Consider the following 23,317-nt stretch of genomic DNA (forward strand, 5'->3'; position numbering starts at 1 on the left):
CTTTGCTTCCCCAACCTTAACACTAACATCCCACAACAAATGCAGCTGATCTGTAGAAAACACAGCCTGGAAAAAAGAGACAATGCACGTATTTTTGTAAACCAAGAAAATCTTTAACAAAAATTGTTTTAACGAAGAACCATCTCCTGGGGGAATCTTGCACCCCATAACACACAACCTTAGCCAAGCCGGTACCCTCCAGATATTTAGGACTACAACTTCCACCAGCCCCAGCCAGCTTGAGGGAGGCTGTCCCAGGACAATGAAGCTGCCCTGACCCAGGAATAATTTTGAAGGGAGACTTGAGTGTGAAGCCACTGGGCAGGAATTTGACGCTGGAACTTGGCTTCAACAAATTCTGGGAATAGTTGGCTCGCCACCCAAAGGGCTCACCCACACTTTCTCTTCACCCCTATTTGAATGGTCTTGCTCCCCAATTAATTCCCCCAGGTCCAAAGGCTTTTCTTGATGTTGCCTTGCAAAAATCCGATCTTACCAACTGAACTGAAGTTCAGTTAAGCAAAATCTCTCTTTGCATCTTTTGCACATCTGATAAGATCCGCTTCAGCAGGCAAGGTCGAATATTTGCAAGGAAATGAGAAAAGCTCCCGGAGCCTGGGAAATCAACTGAGACAGGACAGGATCAAACCATGGGTAAAGAGAAAGTGGGAATGAAATATACTCTGAGTCGTGTAGTGATTTCATGCTCTTTGCTGCAGCTTGTAAACAGTGAATGAATTCCCCCCCAAAACCTCTGGCTTTATATACATTATTTACGCAATGGGTCCCATGTGATTGGCTAGCTCTGCTTCCCTCCTGGAGCCTGATTGGGCTGCTCCTGCACGCCAATCAAGTTGTTGCATTCTGGGATCCTACCTGCCTATTTTCCTAGGATCCAAGCTCAGTACATAACAGGGGATGGGTCCAAAGTTATTATCCCTCTTGCGGGGCTTGTTTTATTATTGCTTTTGCTACATCTGCCTGGTGATTAATCAGGAGAGGCGTTTGTCTCTCCTCTAAAGGAACAGTGATCCTGCCCATGTTTATGTGACCTGGGAAATCTTGCTGGAGGGGTGGGATCAGCATTCAGGAAACGGAGCCCCCCATTTTGACCCAGCCCTAGAAAATCATCTGTGCCGTGTAGCTTGACCCAACTTTCCCAACATATTGGCTAAGAATCACCGGACCACAGGAGTACTCACTACCCTTAAAAGATTTATTAAGTTTAGTTAACAACATCCATTTACTTGACTAACAAATTTAATGTAAGAAAGCTGGAGGCACACACACTGCATAATCCATGCACAAAGTTGAAGTTATTGTAGAGCAATTGGGGGGGGTGGCTGCTCTCTCCCCCCCCAAAAAAAAATTGGTGACTGTTTGGGGAACTTCCGGCCCCAGTGATTCTGCTGGCTTGTGGCATGGCAAAGTCAAACTGTTTCTTGCAGTGCCACCTGCTCTGCCACCCAAGCTCCACCCCCAAAGCACAACAGAAATCAACATGGGTTGAAGGCTTGGTCAACTGCCAATAGCAGGAGCCCAGCTCTAAGAATCATTTGCCTGTATTAAGTAACTCTTTGCTGCCTTCCCATTCCTCTCAATAAAGAGCCCTTGTGCCAGCTGGATGAATTACACACTATCTCTCGCTTGGCAAAGGATGTTGGCTTAAGAAAGGACACTGTGTTGTCCTGTGTGTGCACCTTGTACATCTCAGATAACGGGGCAGACTCTACAAGCATGACTTCCCTCTAGGCTGCTAAGGAAACACCACCCTGAGCTCTACAGCGGATCCCGGCTGAGAATGAAACAGATCGCTCCTCTTTGGAGGAAAGGCGGCTCAGGTCTCAGGCTCTCCTGCAGGGTCCTCTTCTGGTGCCAGATCTATCACCACCTCTGGCACCCTCAGCTCCACCTGGGGTGGCCTCTCCTCAGCTTCCACCTCCAGCGGCCTCTCCTGAGCCTCCTCCCCAGGCTGTCTCTCCTCAGCCTCCACCTGGGGCGGCCCTTCCTCAGCTTCCGCCTTTTGTCCCTCAGAGGGTTCCTGAGGCAACGGCGTTGCGTCCTCTTCGGCAACGGCCCCGTCCTGGTGCACAACAGCTTCCACAGGGGACCCCTGTCCAGAGCTGCCTGTATCGTTGTCGTAGCCCTGGAAGCTGCTGCGCACCTTCATGATGTACTTGTGAAGGACGCTGGCACCGTCCAAGGGGTTGGCCGCTGTTCCGTTGGTGGCCACGGTGTGGCGCAGATGTTTCATCTCCGAGTGGAGCCGCACCACAGACTTGTTCAGCTCTGTCAAGCGGTTCCCCAGATCTGCGGACATTGACAATAGAGAGAATTTTTAAAAAGACTGGGAACCGTTTAGGCTGTATCTACAGAAACACTGTAAAGCATGGGTAGGCAAACTAAGGCCCAGGGGCCGGATCCAGCCCAATTGCCTTCTCAATCTGCCCCGCGGACGGTTCAGGAATCAGGCGTGGTTTTACGTGAGTAGAATGTGTCCTTTTATTTAAACTCTCTGGGTTATTTGAGGCGCATAAGAATTCATTTATAATTGGCAGAAATGACTGGCAGAATCCAAGACCAGGGAGAAGAGTCGGTGAAAGAAGACTGGAAGAAATTTAAAGACTATTTACAGAAACATTGTAAAATTAATGAATGTTAGAAGGATGTTGGATAGAAACTAAGCGGTTTCCAGCTGTAATGCTTTAAGAGATATGAAAAAAAAAAAGGTTTCACAAATGGGTAAAAGTTTAATGGTAAGGATTTGCTGAACTAACAAATCGATCTGGAATACAAAGAAGGGAGGTATGAGGAGGTCCAAGGAAATAAGTGTATGGAAGTTACGTTATTGAAAATTAAGGTGTTTTTAATTGTTCTTTTTATTTTGTATGTCTATTTTTCTTTTTTTCTGTTATATCTTAAAAACTTTCAATAAATATCTTTTTTAAAAAAGAATTCATTTATATATTTTGTTCAAAATATAGTCCGGCCCCCCACGAGGTCCGAGGGAAGAATCATAAACATTCAGCTTTCTCAGGATGAATGCATGAGAAACTGTTGCCCAAGAATGCAGCTTCTGCAGAAGACAGGTGTTGAATAGTGGGAAAGATGGATGAAGGACACAGCTCTGTTGGATTCACAGCTCTCTATTGCAGCAGCTCCTGGAATCAGACTGACTGCAGCCTAGATGGCTGCTTTATATAATACGAAGTACAGTGGTACCTCAGGTTAAGTACTTAATTCGTTCTAGAGATCCATACTTAACCTGAAACTGTTCTTAACCTGAAGCACCACTTTAGCTAATGGGGCCTCCTGCTGCCACTGCGCCACCAGAGCCCGATTTCTGTTCTCATCCTGAAAAAAAGTTCTAAACCTGAATAACCTGAATTTTATTTCTAACTACGCCGACAGAAAAGAATATACATCCTCTCTCTGTGAAAGCAGAGAGGCAACTGGTACAAAGAAACAGGAAACCAGTAGTATCAACATCCGTCTCCCGTGAGACTTCCAACAGTCTGGAATCTCTGGAATGTAAACAGAGTCTTGTGACTCCAAAGCACTGCACAGTGGCACAAGCAGAAACCCAACACCCGGTTGCAGACGTCTGGCAGGGAGGGTGGTGGGCAAGCCCTTCTGGACATGGCACCCCATCGGGATCCCCCTTCCGAGGCAACACTGCTTACCTTTCCTGCGGCTCTCCTCAAACTCCCGCCGGGCCGTGTCGATGTAGCGCTGCACCAGTGCCTTCAGCACTTGGTGCCGGTAGGCAGCGCGGCCCTCTGTACGTTGGCCGCCCTCATCCGTGGAGGGGTTAGACTGCGGGGCAGAAGGGCAGAGTCAGGGGGTGACAGAGTCCCCAAACGAAACATGACAGGAGGGGGGTCACACCTCCCAGAAGGGCCCTGGGGGGAGGCCTGCATCTAGAGGCTAGCAGGTTGTGGCTGCAAAGCACTCTGCGCATGCTTCAGCGTGCCCAAAGAGGCATGCCTCCAAAATAATTAGTTGAAAAGCAAACAGATGCAAACAGATCCTTTATTACTGCGCTTTGCTTCACCTAGGTCGAGCTAAGATTATAATACTTCAGAATTTTTGGGAGTTCTACCCCCTTTTTTGAATTTTGGTCATTTAAGGTTTATGATTTTTCTATTTCCTTCTGAGAAAACTGAATCGTTCAGGGAAACGAGGTTTGTAGCCGGCATCCCATTAAGGCTTTGTTCAGTTTTAGGTTTTTCTAATTGTTTCCTTAAACCTTATGATTTTTATTATTTAGTTTATTTCCATAAGATAATATTTCTAGTTGATTACTTCTCGTTTCAGGGATTTTCACGGTATTTCATTTGTTTTGTGCGATTATTTGAAAAGCAGAAGACGACAGGACATTATGGCACCAGGAGCGCACAGGCTTTTTTGTACAGAACGGAAGCAGCTTGGCCTATAAACTATTTTTTAATTGATGCAACAGTCTTTCATAAATGTCACCGAATGGAGCACAAGGGGCACTGAAACTGAAGCCGCAGGTTCCCAGCACCAGCCTCCCCACTGCCTCCCCCTCCCTCCCAGAGGCTGCCCTGCCAAAAGCACTTCTAATGTGCTAGCTAGAAGGTCTTCTCCCTCGCCACTCCCAGCACAAACCCAAAGGCTGAGGAAGAGAGCACGACAGCCCACTGCAAGCAGAGTCGTGGGTGCAAGGAACACACCCTTGAAACAGCCCCAAAGGGAACTTACAATGGTTGAGATGGGAGGGTATTTCTGCTGGCGCTTTGGTTTGTAACAGCACAGGAAGCGGAAGAGGCCCCTGGGAGAAGATGGGGAAAGAAAGAGGTGAGCCGAGAGGCCTGTGAACAAGGCTGACTGTAATGTTTATTATTATTATTACTACTAAATTAACAAAATTTACATGCTGATTACTTGACCAAAAAAAACCTCTTCAGTGTTTTGCAAAGGACAAACGTCTGCTTCTATTTTGCCTAGAAAGCAAGTGTCCCTACAGTGGTGCCTCGCAAGACGAAAATAATCCGTTCCGCGAGTCTCTTCGTCTAGCGGTTTTTTCGTCTTGCGAAGCAACCCTATTAGCGGCTTAGCGGATTAGTGCTATTAGCGGTTTAGCAGCTGTTAAAGGCTTAGCGGCTAAAAGGCTATTAGCGGCTTAGCGGCTTAGAAAAAGGGAGGAAGCGAAAAAAATTGCAAGACTTGCAAGACGTTTTCATCTTGCGAAGCAAGCCCATAGGGAAATTCGTCTTGCGAAGCGCATCGAAAAACGGAAAACCCTTTCGTCTAGTGGGTTTTTCGTCTTGCGAGGCATTCGTCTTGCGGGGCACCACTGTATTTTCTAAGGACAGTCGTGGATTTACAGAAGTGGTCCTGGTTTCTGACCTGATTTTGGAATGTCCCACTTTTCCTTAGGACGTCCAGATTTTCACTGGAGAAATGTTGGAGTGTATGGAGTCATGAGACCACCTTGAGCCAAGGAGATCAGTAACTATGCAATCTTTAGAAGACACCTGAAGGCAGCCCTGTATAGGGAAATTATTTATGTTTAATGTTTAATGATGTTTTTATATAAGTTGGAAGCCCCACAGAGCAGCTGGGGCAACCCAGTCAGATGAGCAAGGTATAAATGTTGTTGTTGTTAAATAGGATGTCCCTATTTTCATTGGAGAAATGTTGGGGGGTATGCAAGTCTGAGTGGTTTTCTACTTCATCTGCACCTTCTAGGCGAGCACTTTCTAGTCTGAGCACTTTCCCCCTTCCTCCTCTCCTTTCCAAGGGAAAACATGCACCTGCTTAGTGATAGATTGGAACCAATGGCAATCTGGGGACTAAATTGCTGCTTGCTCTGATTGAGCACTAAGCGGCGTCCCCCCCTTCCCCCCCCCCCGGGGAAAGCAGCAGGAACAAGAGGAAGTGTGGATAAGCCCTCAAGTATTGCTTAATAATATTTTGAAGCATGGATTAGAAACAAATTTAACATGCAAACAGAAATAAAGTCAGCAATCTTAAAACATTTACACACAATAAAAGTTCATTTTAAAATAACAAAACTAAACCACTGAGCCTCTTGGGCTTGCTGATCGGAAGGTCAGCAGTTCGAATCCCCGCAACAGGGTGAGCTCCCATCGTTCGGTCCCTGCTCCTGCCAACGTAGCAGTTCAAAAGCACGTCAAAGTGCATGTAGATAAATAGGTACTGCTCCGGCGGGAAGGTAAATGGCATTTCTGTGCACTGCTCTGGTTCGCCAGAAGCGGATTAGTCCTGCTGGCCACATGACCCGGAAAAACTGTCTGTGGACAAACATCGGCTCCCTCGGCCAGCAAAGCGAGATGAGCGCCGCAGCCCCAGAGTCGTTTGTGACTGGACTTAACTGTCAAGGGTCCCTTTACCTTTTTTAATCAAAAAAAAGTTTGGATGGGTTCCAAAAATAATACAATGATGGTGCCCTGCTATTATGGGCTGTCAAATTCAAGGACTGGTTCCTGGCAAATGGAGAAGGAGCATTGTAAAAATGCAAAAGCATCAACAGTTCTGCAGAGAGGGGGCATGTATAGAACATACCAGTCCATAAAGTAAGCCAGTCCTCTGCTGCCGAGGGCTAAGTTTAGCCCAGAACTATCAGAGTCTCCCCACCTCAAGGGTCTCAGGAGCAGCCGGACAAATTACCTGACGGCGTAGAAGATGGACTTTGGTGACGGGATGATGTTGAAGGGCACTGGCAGCGTCAAGCCTTCTCTGAAGAAAGACAAGTAGAGCTTGGAGCGGGCAAACTTCCACTCCACGTCGGCATCGTTCTGAAGAGCACAGGAGAGAAGAGGCGGCAAGGAAGACTCCGGTAAATACGAGGGGTGGTATGCCCCATGGATGACCTTAAGGTCCATATATAGCAACACCCTAGTGGTCCCGGGCCCTATGGAAGTTAGATTAGCCTCAACCAGAGCCAGGGCCTTTTCAGCACTTGCCCCAACTTGGTGGAATGCTCTGTCTCACGAGACCAGGGCCCTGCAGGATCTGATTTCTTTCCACAGGGCCTGTAAGACAGAGTTGTTCCGCCTGGCCTTTGGCTTGGAATCAACTTGATCCCCTCCCCCTCTTTCCTTTCTGCTTCTGTGATGGAACTCCTCTTTGGGGACTTCCCTGGATTTTTTCTGGCCCATGTAGGACCAGTCTGGATAGTTGGCCTTGGTGAAGATTTTACGTTTTCATCCCCAAAAAAGTTTTTGATTGAAATGAGGCTGCATTTTAATTTTGTACTTAATTTTGTTTTTAAGTTGTATTTTAATCAATTGTTTTTATATCTGGTGTTAGCTGCCCTGAGCCCGGTCTTGGCTGGGGAAGGTGGGGTATAAATAAAAAAATATTATTATTATTATTATTATTATTATTATTATTATTATTATTATTATTATTTAAATCTAGAGCATCTTTGCTGTGCTCTTCGGTCCAAAAAGATCATTAAGAAAAGAAAAACAAACCCTCAGTCCTTGCCTGCAGGCTTACATAGGAACACAGGCAAGTTGTCAGACAATTGGTCCATCTCTCTCAGGATTATTAACAGTGCCAGGCAATGGCTCTCTGGGGTTTCAGATGGGGGGGGGGCATTACTAGCCCTGCCTGGAGCTGCTATTGGAGACTGAGCCTTTTTCACGCAAGCAGGTGTGCTACCTCTGAGCTGTGGGTCTTCCCTTAAGCCACAGGAATGCAAGGAGCTACTTCATTCTGAGCCAGTCCTTTGAGTCCATCAACTCAGGGTTTCCCAAACTTGGGTCTCCAGCTGTTTTTGGACTACAACTCACATCATCCCTAGCTAGCGGGACCGGATGTGAACAGTAGTCCAAAAACAGCTGGAGACCAAGTTTGGGAAACCCTGAGCTAGCTTAATGACTGGCAGCATCCCTCCAGAGTTTCAGACAGGGTTTGTGGGTGGGTGGGTGTCTTGCCTAGCCCTCGTTGGAGATTGAGCCTGTGACTTTCTGCATGCAGAGCAATTGCTCTACCACTGAGCTACGGTCTTTGAAATCCAGAAGCAAAGACCAACAGCAGCTGCATCTCCCGGGAGTAGCAGCATCGTCTGGAGATCAGCAGTGCAAGGGGGAGGCCCCAGTGAATCTGACCAATAGCAATTGAGAGTCATTGTGCATCACCCAGAAACATGGTGGATACGGTGCACTGAGGTGCCTCTGTTGGCTACAAGTAGGGATGTGTCAGAGGAGCCTGTTGAAAATGCAAATTGGAGTGGAAACCCCACACAATGGAATGGAAACTACCACACAAGGAAACACCAGTGGGCATTTGTCCTTTTTTTCTCTCCAGTCTATCTACAGCAGGCATAGGCAAACTCAGCCCTCCAGATGTTTTGGGACTACAACTCCCATCATCCCTAGCTAACAGGACCAGTGGTCAGGGATGATGGGAGTTGTAGTCCCAAAACGTCTGGAAGGCCGAGTTTGCCTATGCCTGATCTACTGTGTTGTTTTTGATGTTTCCTTTCCACTTGGAATTAATTACCTAAGTACAGGCCACAGCAGACAGCAAGAGGAAGCTGAACTGTAGTGGAAGGGAAACAGCCCTGAGTTGTGATGAACCCAGCACAAGACTGAAGTTGCTGCATCCTCCCATCTCTAGCTGCAAGTCCCTGGAGAATGCAGAGCAGCCTTTCTCAACCTGTGGGTCCCCAGATGTATCAAGGCCAGAGCTCAGGGTTGATGGGAGTTGTAGTCCAACATCTGGGGACCCACAGGTTGAGAACTGCTGATGTAGAGTATGGATCTGGAGATCCATCTCTCTGTTCCACACTTCCCAAACCCCGGTCCAATTCCAGTAGACGTAAGATGCCATGCAAAGGATAAGGCGGGTCCCTCTTACTCGCCTCCTGGTTCGGCACTCACCTCGATTTTCTGGAAGGACCTTGTAATCATGGCAATGAGCATGTTGAGGAGGACGACCACCATGACGATGGTGAAGACCCCATACAGCACCCTCCCCACCAGCTGAGCTACGAAGAAATTGGGCATGTCCACCACATCGTGTTTCTCCATCCCAAGCATGGTCCAGAAGAGGAACTGGAATGTCTCGTTGAAGCTGCATGGGAGAAGGGATAGCAAGCTGAAACAGCTGGGGGGTTTCGGGTCAAGGTACCCTCTCCCACCAGGCTTCCTCCAGGGGACATTCTCGTTCAATGTTTCTTTCAACATTCATCCTGATCTGCTCGCACAAAGCTTATGCAGAGGTTAGATTACTATATCCAGTCTTCATTGACCTTTCATTTTGATTTGCTTGTGGGGCAGTTATAGGACAAAGAGCATCCTGATACGTGTGGGGTATTTACACATCTTCCTCAGTGCTGGATTTACGTATCAGCTAAACAAGCTCTAGCTTAGGGCCCCACTCTCTTGGGGGCCCCAAAAAAATTTAAAGGGAAAAAAACTGGATGTACATTTGCAAAATATAAGATAAAAAACAAATAAAATAAAGCCTACATACAGCAACAGTGTTTTGTGTTGTGTGGGCTCCTATGATGTAAGCCATGGGCCCCGCCTGCTCCCTAAAATATCACTGGTTTGCTCCTTTCTATATATAGGGTGCCTACATTCTGCATGGACTGGTTGCATAGAGACTGGTTTTTAGAGACTAGATGATGAGTGTCTGTTAACTGTGTTTCTAAAGGAACTTTTGTTATTGCCAAATGCCAATGTGTTTGCATTATTAAGTTTGTTATGAATCAAAAATCATTTTAACTTAGAGCTTAATAATTATTTCACTATTAATATACTTCTTCTTAATTGTATTTCACTATTAATATACTTCTTCTTAATTGGTTTTCAGTTCAACAATTACTTTGATAAAATACATAGTTTGTTATGTGCAAGTGGCTTTAGATACCTACTGGGTTCATAAACTACCATATAGCATATATTCAACAGCAACAATTTGTTGTTGACAAAGGTCAGCTGGACATAGAAAGGGCCCCATTACCTTCAGGAGCTGAGGGCCTCATCAAACCTAAATCCGGCCCTGGTCTTCCTGCTACTGCATTTAAAGCTGCTGCTTTCGCTGAGACACCTGCACTGCAGGGGGTTGGACTAGATGACCCTTGTGTCCCTTCCAGCTCTAAGATTCTATAATTCCATTATTTCCCTGTCACTTTCCAATCTGTAAAAAGCCACTTTCTTTCTTTTTTAAGTGGACAACAGAGCCCCTCAGTTCGTTCTAATTGTGCGCACCTGAAGTTCCAGCGCAGGCTTGAATCCCTCTTGTGAAATACTGACAGTCTGGGGGCACCACAGGCAACTCACCGGTTTTGCCATTTGAGCAGGTGGTGACACTGGATTTTGGGTTTTCTCCTGAGACCCAAAGCAGCTGGATTGCATTCAGCCTTATTTTTTATAGAATCATAGAGTTGGAAGAGACCACAAGGGCCATCGAGTCCAACCCCCTGCCAAGCAGGAAACACCATCAGAACACTCCTGACATATGGTTGTCAAGCCTCTGCTTAAAGACCTCCAAAGGAGGATAATCCACCACACTCCTTGGCAGCAAATTCCACTGTCGAACAGCTCTTACTGTCAGGAAGTTCTTCCTAATGTTTAGGGGGAATCTTCTTTCTTGTAGTTTGGATCCATTGCTCCGTGTCCGCTTCTCTGGAGCAGCAGAAAACAACCTTTCTCCCTCCTCTATGTGACATCCTTTTATATATTTGAACATGGTTATCATATCACCCCTTAACCTCCTCTTCTCCAGGCTAAACATGCCCAGCTCCCTTAGCCGTTCCTCATAAGGCATCGTTTCCAGGCCTTTGACCATTTTGGTTGCCCTCCTCTGGACACGTTCCAGTTTGTCAGTGTCCTTCTTGAACTGTGGTGCCCAGAACTGGACACAGTACTCCAGGTGAGGTCTGACCAGAGCAGAATACAGTGGCACTATTACTTCCCTTGCTATACTCCTATTGATGCAACCCAGAATTGCATTGGCTTTTTAGCTGCTGTGTCACACTGTTGGCTCATATGCTATGCTGATTTTGTGTAAGCTGATTTCTGTACTTTTGTGGACTATAAATTATGTAAATAACAATAAATTGGACTATAAATTATGTAAATAACAATAAATGGGTATCTTGGACCCCTCCTGAGGCAGCCAAAGAGCTGCTACCTGACGACTGCTTCCTGCTATAGACGCAAAGAGTCAGGTCTAGGTAACCATCTTCAGCTCAAGAGCTTCTTTCCCTCGCGGGGATCCTTCTCAGGGGCTGCATTCCCGTGGTGGGCAGAGATGGAGGCAAATGTGGGTGGAGCCATGGGTTTTGCTCCTAACTTTGTGGGGGCCCTACATACATGGGGTTCCTGGGTGGTCTCCCCTTTTGAGTACTGACCAGGTTCAGAACCTGCTTGGCAAGGAGGTCAAAACACTGGACTTTGGCCCAGCGCCTTGGACAATCTCCTAGCTGTCCAATCTCATCCTTTTTAGCCACCCTTGATTCCACCAAGTCAGCTGCCGTACCTCCCCAGCTTCTCAGAGTCTTGGTAGTGGACGTAGACATTGTTCATCCCACACAGGAAGGCCGTCAAGATGATCACCATGATGAACATGAACCTGGAGAGGAGGAGAAGCAGAAGGAAGCCAAAAAGCTAAAGAAAAGCAGGTCACCTGTTGTTATAAGAATCCAAAGGTCCCAAATATAAAATAAACGTTCATAAATGTACAAGGCAAACACATGCATAAGTATATAAACCATGTGTCTGATATAGTACCGGAGAGCAATCCTGAAACCATTTTGACTCTCCCAAAGGAGGGAGGAAATGGGGAAAGCCTTCCCTTTGTCTTTTTGCTTACAAATCCTGTCTGAAGGCCGTATTTGTGCATGAATAGGGTGAGCCTATGACCTGGGACTCAGGAACTAAAGTATTTACCATCGCAAAAGAATGGCCAGGCTGCCCAGGTAAAATCAGCGACCATTAACAGATATCCTGGCAGACAGGATTTCTGCTGTAGACCGCCTCCTTCTGCAATGTATTTCTGCTGTGGACCCTCCTCTTCCTGTGATGTATGTATGATGTTTTTGGGGGTGGTCTTGAGCAACAGGGTAGGCAGTTTCAAAAGTCTATATAAGGACTTGCACACCATTGTTCTGGGTTCCTCCTCCCTCCTGTGTGTGGTGAGTGGGGACCCCGTTGCAACAGCTAATAAAGATCAGGCTCACTAGCCGCTTTGCTTCTCAATATACTATGGTTGGCCTCTGTTATTTTCTCCTAACAACAGGGAACCTACTTAAGGACTCTATACGGGCTCTTGGGATCACTGCAGATGGTGACAGCAGTCACAAAATTAAAGACGCCTGCTTCTTGGGAGAAAAGCAATGACAAATCTAGACAGCACCCTAAAAAGCAGAGACATCACCTTGCCAACAAAGGTCCGTATAGTTAAAGCTATGGTTTTCCCAGTAGTGATGTACGGAAGTGAGAGCTGGACCATAAAGAAGGCTGATCGCCGAAGAATTAATGCTTTTGAATTATGGTGCTGGAGGAGACTCTTGAGAGTCCCCTGGACTGCAAGAAGATCAAACCTATCCATTCTTCAGGAAATCAGCCCTGAGTGCTCACTGGAAGGACAGATCCTGAAGGTGCGGCTGCAATACTTTGGACACCTCGTGAGAAGAGAAGACTCCCTGGAAAAGACTCTGATGTTGGGAAAGATGGAGGGCACAAGGAGAAGGGGCCGACAGAGGACGAGATGGTGGGACAGTGTTCTCGAAGATTCCAGCATGAGTTTGACCAAACTGCGGGAGGCAGTGGAAGATAGGAGGGCTTGGCGTGCTCTGGTCCATGGGGTCACGAAGAGTCAGAAATGACTAAACGACTACACAACAACAACAATGGGCTCTTGGATACCCCATAAGGGAAAAGGAGCAGAGTTTTTCCTATAACAGCTATTATTGTTCTCAATTTGATTTCTTCACAAATACAACATTAAAGCCAGCAAAACAAAGCCAAGAGGCTAGGGCAGCATCCCACACACACACCTGATCATGTCGTCGATCATCTTGCCAATGGAGATCTGCAGGGTCCCCAAGGTTTCGTGGGCAGGCAAGATGTAAGCCATACGGGTGAAGCTCAGCATGCTGGTCACTGCAAAGAGCACCTCGGCCATGAACTGGGGGTCTTCGGTGTGCCACTCCTGACGGTCTGGGTCACAAAAGGGAGGGAGGATGAGTGCCAGGTGACATCAGTGTCAGGTGGCGCACACCTTTTGCAAGTCAGCTTCCCTGCTCCATTGTCTCCATCGGTCACAGCCCTTCCTTGTACGTTGCTGTACCAATGTCTGAAGCCTTTTCCTTTACCTTCTAAACCAGGGGTCAGCAAACCGATCACATGGCGGGCCAGAGGGCAGGGGAGTGCGTGCCTATACGCGTGCACACACACTATTTCCGGCGCACTTCCGGGTCGGAGGAGCATCAGAAATAGCTTGTGCGCATGTGCACGGGCCTCCTCCAACCCGGATGTGCACCAGAAATAACACTTGCGCATGCGCAAATAACACTTGTGCATGCACAAATAACACTTGCACATGCGCACAAGCTATTTCCGGTGCTCCTCCGACCTGGGAGTGGGCAGCCACACAGCGCAGAGCCGGTAAGAGTGGGGGGCGGCAGCAGGTAGCAGGGGTCACCACAGGCCAGATAAACGAGTCCCTTGGGCCTTATCCGGCCCACAGACCTTTGTTTGGGGGCCCCTGTTCTAAAGGCTGCCTTCCCCGACTCCCATCAGCCCCTGCCAGAGTGGCCATATTTTTCTTGGGCTGATGGGAGATGCAGTTCAAAACGTCTGGCGGGAGCAGGGGTGGGCAAGGCTGGGCGAAGGCAGTGGGGACCTGGATTGTGTTTAATCATGTGACAGCGATTCCCAGTTTGTATCACCCTCTCCCAAAGGAAAAACAAACAAATGTTTCCCAGCTGAACGGCAATATTATTTCAACAATGTGCAGGTGTGCATATGCTTACCTGTCTTGGAGGCAAATATTACAAGGGGCTCGGTTTGGAGCCAGGATTTCTCTAAATTAATGAAGAATTTTTTTAATGGCTGGAATTTCACGGCTCTCACATTTGTGATAAGCAAGAACTGAATTTAAGATGCAAAGAGAATGAAGAATCTGAGGACTCTTAGAAGAAACTGGCTGTGGGGTCAGGCCAAAGTCCCATCTAGTCCAGCATCCTGTTCTGGCAGGGGCCAATCAGATTCCAAAAAGGGAACCCCCTGAGTCTCCAAGCCCTGGGACTTCACACAGTGGAAGTGAAACATAGCCATTGTGGTTAATTGAAACTCACATGATTTCATGCAATCTAATGTCAAAGGGAAATGTGAATTTTACTTCCTCTATGCTGAACTTTCAAACAGGTGCACCAATGGAACCAGTAAAAGGCCAAAAGGTAAAGGACCCCTGGACAGCTAAGTCCAGTTAAAGGCGACTCTGGGGTTGTGGCGCTCATCTCACTTTCAGGCCGAGGGAGCCGGCGTTTGTCCACAGACAGCTTTCCGGGTCATGTGGCCAGCAGGACTAAACAGCTGCTGCTGCTGCTGCTGCTGCTGCTGCTGCTTCTTTGTGTGTATAATTTTTATTAAATTTTCTGCTTTACAATTTAAAGAACTCATTTTTACATCCTTAAGATATCAGTGACTTGACTTATTCTCTTTCCATGGTTCTTTTTATATCTCATAAATCCCTGCATATTTTACAAAAACTATACCATTCAGTATTCCATTATTGCACCCATGAAAACTGAGTTACGCTGCCGAATTTATCTTAATGCTTCCAGCGTTTTCAGCTGCATATATTCAATAAACGTTTCCCAATCTTCTCTAGAGTAGAGAAGATTAGAGAAGATGGCTAAACCACTTCTGATGCAATGGGACCCCGTGACAGAAGCCAGAGCTCACGGAATCGCAACACAGAAGAAGAAAAGAGATCCCAGCTTGTACTGGAAGAAATTCAAAGACTACTTACAGAAACATTGTAAAATTAATGAATGTTAGAAGGATGTTGGATAGAAACTAAACGGCTTCCAGCTGTAATGCTTTAAGAGATATGATTTTTTTTTTACAAATGGGTAAAAGTTTAATGGTAAGGATTTGCTGAACTAACAAATTGAACTGGAACACAAAGAAGGGAGGTATGAGGAGGTCCGAGGAAATAAGTGTATGGAAGATATGTTATTGAAAATCAATGTGTGTTTTTAACTGTTTTTTATTTTGTATGCTTTTCCCCCCTTTTTCTTGTTATATCTTAAAAACTTTTAATAAATATCTTTTTTTAAAAAAAAGAAAAGAGACCCCGGCTTGTGGGAGGTGCTCACCCGCTTTCGTGTAGTAACGGCATTCTGCAGACTCCTTGTTATCCAGACAGAACACACGGCCCTGGAAGAATATCAGGAGCCTGAGGACAAAGGAGGCCAAGTACATGCTGAGCATGACGATGTCCAGGAAGTTCCACCAGTCCAAGAGGTAGCTGCGGAAGCCCTCGATCCAAACCTCTTTGCACTCAAACCAGAAGAAACCTGGAGGAGGAGGAAAGCACAGGGGATCGAAACCCACCACTGGCCACAGCTGGAGGAGGGGCAACCTTGGCTGGTCCTGGCCCAGGGCTCTGGATCCCCATCCTTGGGGGAAGAGGCCATGGGTTCAGGGGACATCTCGGGCCGCGAGGAGGAGTGCCACCGCCAGTCTGACCTGGGCCACACAGACCTGCCACCCATATCATGTGCAGCGAAGTCTCCCAGAAGTCCTGGTTCCGCCCCGAAAAGGTCTCGTTGTTGTACTCCAGCACCAGCGACTCTGCCAGCAGGAAGACCAGGAACCAGACATACGAGGCCGAATGCAGAAGGAACTTGATCACGGGGATCTTCAGCATTTTGGCAGGCTGATGAGAGAAGTGGCACACAGCATGTTAGGAGAGGGCATGCGCCCCATGGATGCACATCAGCCTGCCTTAACCCACTGCCTTCCAGGTGTTTCGGACTATAACACCCACCAGCCCCAACCAGCTATGGTGATGTGCAAGTCTGGCATGGATAATGTCACAAAGGCCATTTCCGTTCCATCAAAAATATTAAGAAATCTGCATTTCTAAAAAAAGCCAGAAGCATTTTTTACTTGGCATTATAGGTGAGGATATTAATAGACAGGATGTAAAATTGTTTTTATATGCAACAACAGCGGCAAGAGTGTTGTTGGCCCAGAAATGGAAGCAAGAAGAAATACTGATGAAAGAAGAAAGGCAGATGAAATTAATGGACAACACAGAATTGCATAAAATGACAGGAAGGATTCGAAACCTGCCGGACCAGAGATTTACAGAAGATTGGAAGAAATGTACGAACTATTTGAAGAGCAACTGTAATCAACAAATTATGCCAGTAGGACTACAAGAAGTTTTGTAAGGAGAAATATATGAAATATTGCAAAGAAGAGAAAGAAGAGAGACAATAGTTATGAGATTTAAATGTAATAGTGAAAATAAGAAGTGTATATTAAGAGATAAGATTGGAAAATTTTCAGATGTGATTGATGGAAGTAAAAAAAAAATTTGGATAAGATACAAAAGTATGTTTAATAACTGTTGAAAATGGTATGTTAAAAAACTAATAAAAATATATGTTTTTTAAAAAAGAAATAGCAATTAACTACAGTAGTCTTTCAGGGGTTAAACAATACAGACTGCAAAAAAAAGGATGCTGGAAGACATATTCAGTAGGCACCAGGAGATCAACAAGGAGGACCCCCAAGCTGCCTACGGGCTGAAGAGGCCAAGACCACGTTGGCTGGGAAGAGGGCGGTGCGTTATGCCTGGACACAAACCACCCACCTTGGATCTGGGGGCCACGTAGTAGAGGAGGCACAGGAACGGCATCCCCATGAAGATGGAGCTGGAGATGAAGACCTTCCAGAGATTGGTGCTGCCTCTCCAGCTCTGCAGGCTACCGCACCAGATGGACGACAGCACTTGCTGGCAGATGGGGTGGGCGACAAACTGGGGGGGGGGGGGAATAAGGTGGAAAGGTCTCTACTGGATCAAAGCAAAGGCTAGGCACCCTGTGCAGGAGAATGGCCCACACTGCCTTAAATCCGGCACTTTGTGGCTTAGGGCCCTCGTATTTATGGGACCGCCTCTCCTGGTCTGCCCTGCAGAGGACCTTAAGGTCCATGAATAATCATAGTTTAGAGGTCCCGGGCCCTAAGGAAGTCAGATGATCCTCCCTCAGGGCCAGGGCCTTCTAAGTGATGGCTCTGACCTTGTGGAGTGCTCTGTCCCAGGAGACCAGGGCCCTGCAGGATTTCACTTCCTTCCGCAAGGTCTGTAAGACAGAGCTATTCCGCCTGGCTTTCCATTTGAACTTAGCCTGATCTTTTATTCCCCTTCCTTCCCTCCCTTTTTTATGAAGATTCCCTGCTCTGGGATCCCACAGCTAATTCTCCCCTGGTCTCCTCGCTGGCCCAAATAGAACTAATTTAGCCAGCTAGCCCTGGTGACCATCTAATGTATATTGGACAGATTACCCCCCTAAATTGATTTTTTAATTCTGAATTTATTATTCACCTTTTATACTGTGTTTTATGCTGGTCTTTTGCTGCATCAATTAAGTGTTTTAAATCTGTTGTTAGCTGCCCTGAGCCTGGTTTTCTGAACGGGGAAGGGCAGGATATAAATAAAAAGCCCACCTGCTTCTGGTTGTAGTTGACAGCCAGGCGAAGCCTCGCCAAGTTGGGGATGCCCTCCTCAAAGGCCTGGTCATTGAAGTCCTCCTCTTCCTCGTCATTTGAGGAATCCGCCACGTCATTCAAGACGGCCGTCACCTCGCTCTGGTTGCGGCACATTCCCAGCAGCTCAAAGGCAAACTCCTGGCACAGCTGCTCCAGGGCCAGGTACTCGGGCTGGACGGGAGGACAAGGAAGGGTCAAGGAAGGAAGGGTCTGGCTCCGACTCGGAAGGGCAGCACAAGGGCCCAGCCCAATTCTGAAGAGAACGGCTTTTCTTTCTGCAGAATCTGAATTGCCCGGATGCATAGCGTGGTCTACATGGACTCCCAAACCCCAACTCCTTCCTCTGAAAAGAATTAGGCTTGTGATGTGAATATTGTGGAATTAAAATGCAACATCGATGTCAGGGCTGAGGAACAACCAATGGCCTTCCAGATGTTGTTGGACTCCCAGCCCACATGGCCAATGTTCAGGGATGATGGGAATTGTGGTCCACCAGTACCTGGAGGGCCGTAGATGTTCCCCACCTTGACCTACTGTCAGGCTTTGGGGAATCGGATCCCTGCCTCGGGTGGCAGTAAATAAGCAGATCAAACGAAAAGAGCATTCTTACCAATTTACCGTAGATTCCGGCGTATTAGGTGACTGGGTGTATAAAACGACCCCCCGGATTGGCAGCTGCCAATTGGGGGGGTCGACTTATACCCCTAGTCTTATGCGATGCTAAGCCAGCTTCGCTGGACGGCTTCCTCCCGGCGTGGAGCCCACCGTCCGCTGCCGCTGCCCAGCGAACGCATACCCGGCGTATAAGACGACCCCCGACTTTTTAGAGGATTTTCCAGGGTAAAAAAGTCGTCTTATACGCCAGAATCTATGGTATTTAACAATCACCGCAAGTGACAAAGGAAGGCATATCTCTCTAGAAATGGCGTCGCTTCCAGTAGAGGCTCACCCCCTCAGTCCACATTAATCTAGATCACTCCAACATTGGGTAATCTGAGCTTGTTGCCACTGGGCTCTCTGTTCTATCACTCTCAAAGCCTGTCTAGTCGTGGGCGAAGGGGGGTCAGGAATGCCATCCAAGGACACTGAATGTGCCAGCTGTCTCTCTCCTGGTGTTTTCTAGCTGTTCCTCACCCAGTATTTCCCAGCTTTTCCCCTCTGTACTATGCCCCTCTGCAAACCGCTGTTCTAATTCAACACTGTCCTCCTGCCCTTGGGAAGGTTTGGTGGGGGCCTCCCACCATTCCTCCTCAGTCTAGTCCCTGGCACCTACAAGGTGGGTACGGCCAGAGTGGGTACGGCCAGAGACAGACCTTGAATTCGGGCTCCTTCTTGGAGAGGCGCTTGAGCTCTCGGCTGAGCTTGAAGGCTGTCAACATGGCATCTTCGCTGGCGATGGAGAGGTGCGCCCGGCTGGCGATGCCCTTGTAAGTGTTGATGCGAGAAAGCGAGAACTTGAGCAGGTCAAACTTGCGGCCGTTGGAGCACTCCAGGCAGGAGCACGAGACCTTGTGCGGCCCCGGGATGGCGTGGCCCTTCTTCATCAGCATGTCCACGATTTCGTAGAGGTCCTTCTCGCAAGCCAAGGTGAGGGGCGTCACGCCCGGGGCAAAGCGGGAGTTGTCGATGGAGTTGTCAAACAAGGCTGAGGAGAAGGACTTGATGTCCATCTTGCGGCCTTTCTCCTGGTCCAGGCGGTCCAGCAGCAGCTTGACCACGGTGGGCTGGTTGGTATCCACGGCAACCAGCAAGGCCTCGTGGATCTGGCGGAAGTCAAACTTGACAATGCGCAGCAGCGTCTTGGTGATCTCCTCGCCGCCCGTGCGGATGGCCAGGTTGAGAGCCTCTCGCCACGCCCGGTCCTCCGCCTCATCCAGCTGCCTCAGGATCCCGTCGCTCACCTGCAGCAGCTGCTGGACCTTCATCAGCTGCCCGTCTTGGATGGCGTTGAGGAGGCCTTCCGGGAACTTCAACTTCTTGTTCACAATTTCTTTCCAATCGGGTTGCTAAGGGAGTGGATGCAAAGACAACAAGGGTCATTCTCAAAGCTGTGGGCGGTTATTTAGGGTTTTCTAAAATGGACTTGAGAAAGGCAAGATGTTTCTGCCCTTGGGGAATCTAGGTTTGCAAGGTGGTAGAAGGATCTGCATTGCAGTCTGCAAAAGGATTTTGAGAGCAATGAAGAACACTGACGCCTATTGCAGGGATTGGCTGAGCTGCCCTAAGGGCAGGAGGTCAAGGTAGGATTCCCTGGGTGCCACTGGAAAGGAGCAGGTCTGGAAGCAGAGGGGCTGAGGAATGAATTAAGCGGGATCCTGTTTCCACACCATTTGTGCTGCTTGTGTGGCTCTGCTCATCTGCAGCGCCAGTGGCTGCCTTCAGAAGCGCTTTGCTTGTTTAGCCATTGCCATCCCTGTTCTCTTCACATTCCCCCTGGGCAAAGCAACTCTTCATTATTTACTGGTTAGATTCCCGTCACACTCCTCCTATCTACTGGTTTCAAAACAGTTTGCAGCAGTTTCCTCGAATGCAACCTACAAGTTCCCCAGGGGAGATGGCAAAGGGAGTGGGGTGCTTGCTAACAGCCGCTCAGAAAAGCTCCAGATGCAAAGCTGAATTGACTGTGGCACTTCAGTTCCTATGCAGATTGGCTTGAGGGGCGCCTGCCTGCAAGGCGTTAATGGGGGTGGAGGAGAGCAAGGGAGAAAGCTATCTCTCTATCAGGGTTTGCATTTCTTCAAGCCCTTTCAGGTTTCGTTAGGAATACATTCTTCATGAAACAGATAAGGTTTAAAAAAGCCTTCCAGAAGTTTATGCATTGTGTGGGAGTGGCATAACTGGTGTCAGGAAGGAAGATGAGTTTGCAATTTTGAGGGGGCAAGAGGAGAGCACACATTGTAAAGAGCTTGTAAATATTAGTACAGTGGACGCTCGGGTTGCGAATGTGATCCGTGCGGGACGCACGTTTGCAACCCGCAGCAGCGCGTCTGCGCACGCACAAGTTGTAATTCGGGGCTTCTGCACATGCGCAAAGCACGATTTAGCGCTTCTGTGCATGTGCGAAACCCGAAACCCAGAAGTAACCCGTTCCGGTACTTCCGGGTTTCGGCAGGTCCGTAACCCGAAAAAACACAGCCTGAAGCATCTGTAACCCGAGGTATGACTGTAGCTTAAATGCGTGTATGTTCAAATGCTTGCATAACATAATTTCTTAACAGTGCATTTGAGTGTGACTACAGTTCTTGTCATCTGCCACCAGGGAAGCTGTGCTATGCACTTTAGGAAGTGGTTATAGTCACTAACCTCTAAAGTATTATGTTCAGGCATCAATACTCATGTTCTGGGGCAGCAACATTGCACGCGTGCATGGAGGAACGTAGGCAGAGCATCACAAGTGCACAAGCCCCACCAAATGGTCACTTTCAGCTTTGACTTTTTATTTTTTTACAATAGTATTGAATCACTGACGGGCTGCAAAAGGGACACCTGAATGGGGGGGGTCATCTGTGGTGGTGGAGACTAGGGGCAGAGACAAAGGGGGGGAGCAGGAAGCTGTCAGGTGTGGTAGCTAAAAAAAGTGAGGCTGGAGGACCCCGTGACTCTCACTCAGGACCTAAAGACAGAAGGAGCCTTTGGAGGTTAGCAGGAAGCTGCCTCCTCTTTTATTGAAAGTCTCCAGCAAATAAATTTATCAATAATTCCATGGATTACCACCAAGTGAAGACTGCAGTAGCAGCAGCAGCCCACCTCCCTTCCGCCCTGCACCCTGGAGAGGGCTGAGACCTTTCCCTGCTGGGGCAAAATGTAAGCTCGCCTCTCAGCAGTTCAGAAAATCTAGCAGAGATTTATTTTTATCACATGTGGTGGGATTGGAGTGAAATTAAAAAATTCTGGGAAATGATATACAATGAATTGAAGAAAATGTTCCAATTAACATTTGTAAAAAAGCCTGAAGCATTTTTGTTAGGGATTGTAGGAAAAGACCTGCCAAGGAAACTGAACATATTCATGTATGCGACAACGGCGGCAAGAGTCTTAATAGCAGAAGGATGGAAGAATGAAGAAATCCCGACCAAAGAACTGTGGCAAGGGAAATTGATGGACTGTGTGGAACTGGCAAAATTGACGCACAAACTCCGCGATAAGGACAACTGTGACTTTAAAGAAGAATAGGAACCTTTTACAAAGTACTTAAAGAAACAACAAAATGAACTGGACTCCTTGGCAGGTTTTGAATTAACAAACACAAATTTATTATTGGTAACGTATAGACAGATAATTTAAAGATCTTTATAATTTTATAATATGCAGAGAATAACATGTGCTGAAAAACCAGAGAGAGGAGGTGAGGGAAGTCTGGGCGGGGGTGCGAGGGTGGTTTTTTCTTGGGGAGGGGTGAGGGAAAAACGGGGAGGGGTTGAGGATGAAATGTCTTTGATAAATTGTTATGCTGAAATTCTTAAGGATTTTTTTTTTTTAAAAAAAAGGTAGGAAAGAAAATCTAGCAGAGAAGAAGCAGCCGACAGTAAAGAAAGTCACCCAAACCAAAAGGGCATATCTATCTATCTGTCTGTCTGTCGGTCTGCCTATCACATCGTGGAGCCCCCCTCCCCGCTCTGCACTCACCGTGATTCCATCGAGCTCCAGTGCCATCTTGCCCAGGGCAGAGGTGCCAGCTCCTTACAGGTGTGTCTGGCAAAGGATGCTCCAGTCCTTCCCCTTCCAGCAGAACGAAACCGGGAAAGGCCTGGCCGAAAAGAAGGTGCCCTGCTTCTCCTCCAGGCTTTCCTCTCCAGCCCTCTGCCTGCGTGGATCTCTTGTTTTTCCCTGGCAGGGGCAGGAGCGCAGCGGGACCCACCTGCCAACCCCCCAGGGGGCTGGGTTGCCACATGAACGCCATGGGCAGCCTCCAGCAGGGCCTCACCCTGCTCCCCCGGGAGCCCGGGCTGTTTGTCACCGCAGCCGGTTCCTGCTCTCAGCTCCCTCCTGCCTCCCTGCCTCTCTCCTTTTGCACATCTGCCCTGCTAGTCCCAAGCCCCTTCCGTCTCTCTTTCCTGCCTCAGGCCAACATTGAAGGCAACTGGGGTGGCAGAAAGGGGGACGGCTGGGGAAAGGAGCGTTGAATGGATGGCACAATTCTCTCCTTTCATAAGTTCCTTTCCAGGTAATTCACCGGCTGGATTCTCTTTTGGAACTTGGTGTACTGCACTGTCAGAAACTCTGTGCTCCGTAGTTCGAACTATGAGCATCTCCAAAGGAACGGTCCTCCCACATCAATTAAAAGCTCTTTTTAATGTTGGTCTGGTCTAGTAGACAGCACATTGTTGGCAACATACTCCTAAAATCCCCACTCAGCGGTTTCATGGGGGATAACATTGAAGCCTAAGGAACCCCACACTGAAGGCTCCGTGGGGCCAAGCGTCACCCTCTGGAAATGACCACCCAAGTAGGACCAGACAGCTGCTCCAGATGGATTCCATGGTCATTGGCATCAAAAGCCACTGAGAATCATAGAATCATAGATTTGGAATAGACCACAAGGGCCATCGAGTCCAACCCCCTGCCAAGCAGGAAACACC

The 23,317-nt window shown here is 47.8% G+C and overlaps 1 protein-coding gene and 1 long non-coding RNA gene across 2 annotated transcripts; one reads left to right on the forward strand and one right to left on the reverse strand.

Annotated features, from left to right (window-relative positions):
* Positions 1-1,366: 1,366 nt before the first annotated feature.
* Positions 1,367-22,406, reverse strand: LOC309530311 (short transient receptor potential channel 2-like). The gene is made up of 13 exons (XM_082219122.1): positions 22,365-22,406; positions 19,052-19,744; positions 17,697-17,909; positions 16,843-17,007; positions 15,723-15,897; positions 15,335-15,535; positions 13,007-13,169; positions 11,488-11,580; positions 8,880-9,072; positions 6,658-6,785; positions 4,726-4,795; positions 3,684-3,816; positions 1,367-2,310 (listed from the first exon to the last, which is right to left on the reverse strand). Exons 1-13 carry the CDS (start codon positions 22,389-22,391, stop codon positions 1,838-1,840), a joined length of 2,727 nt encoding a protein of 908 aa, XP_082075248.1. The 5' UTR covers positions 22,392-22,406; the 3' UTR covers positions 1,367-1,837.
* LOC309530671 lies at positions 6,749-8,667 on the forward strand. The gene is made up of 3 exons (XR_014218832.1): positions 6,749-6,826; positions 7,411-7,510; positions 8,517-8,667. It is a non-coding gene; the product is annotated as an uncharacterized lncRNA (long non-coding RNA).
* Positions 22,407-23,317: the final 911 nt, after the last annotated feature.

This window comes from Podarcis vaucheri (assembly GCF_965113315.1).
Source record: "Podarcis vaucheri genome assembly, chromosome: 4".
Lineage (NCBI taxonomy): Eukaryota > Metazoa > Chordata > Lepidosauria > Squamata > Lacertidae > Podarcis > Podarcis vaucheri.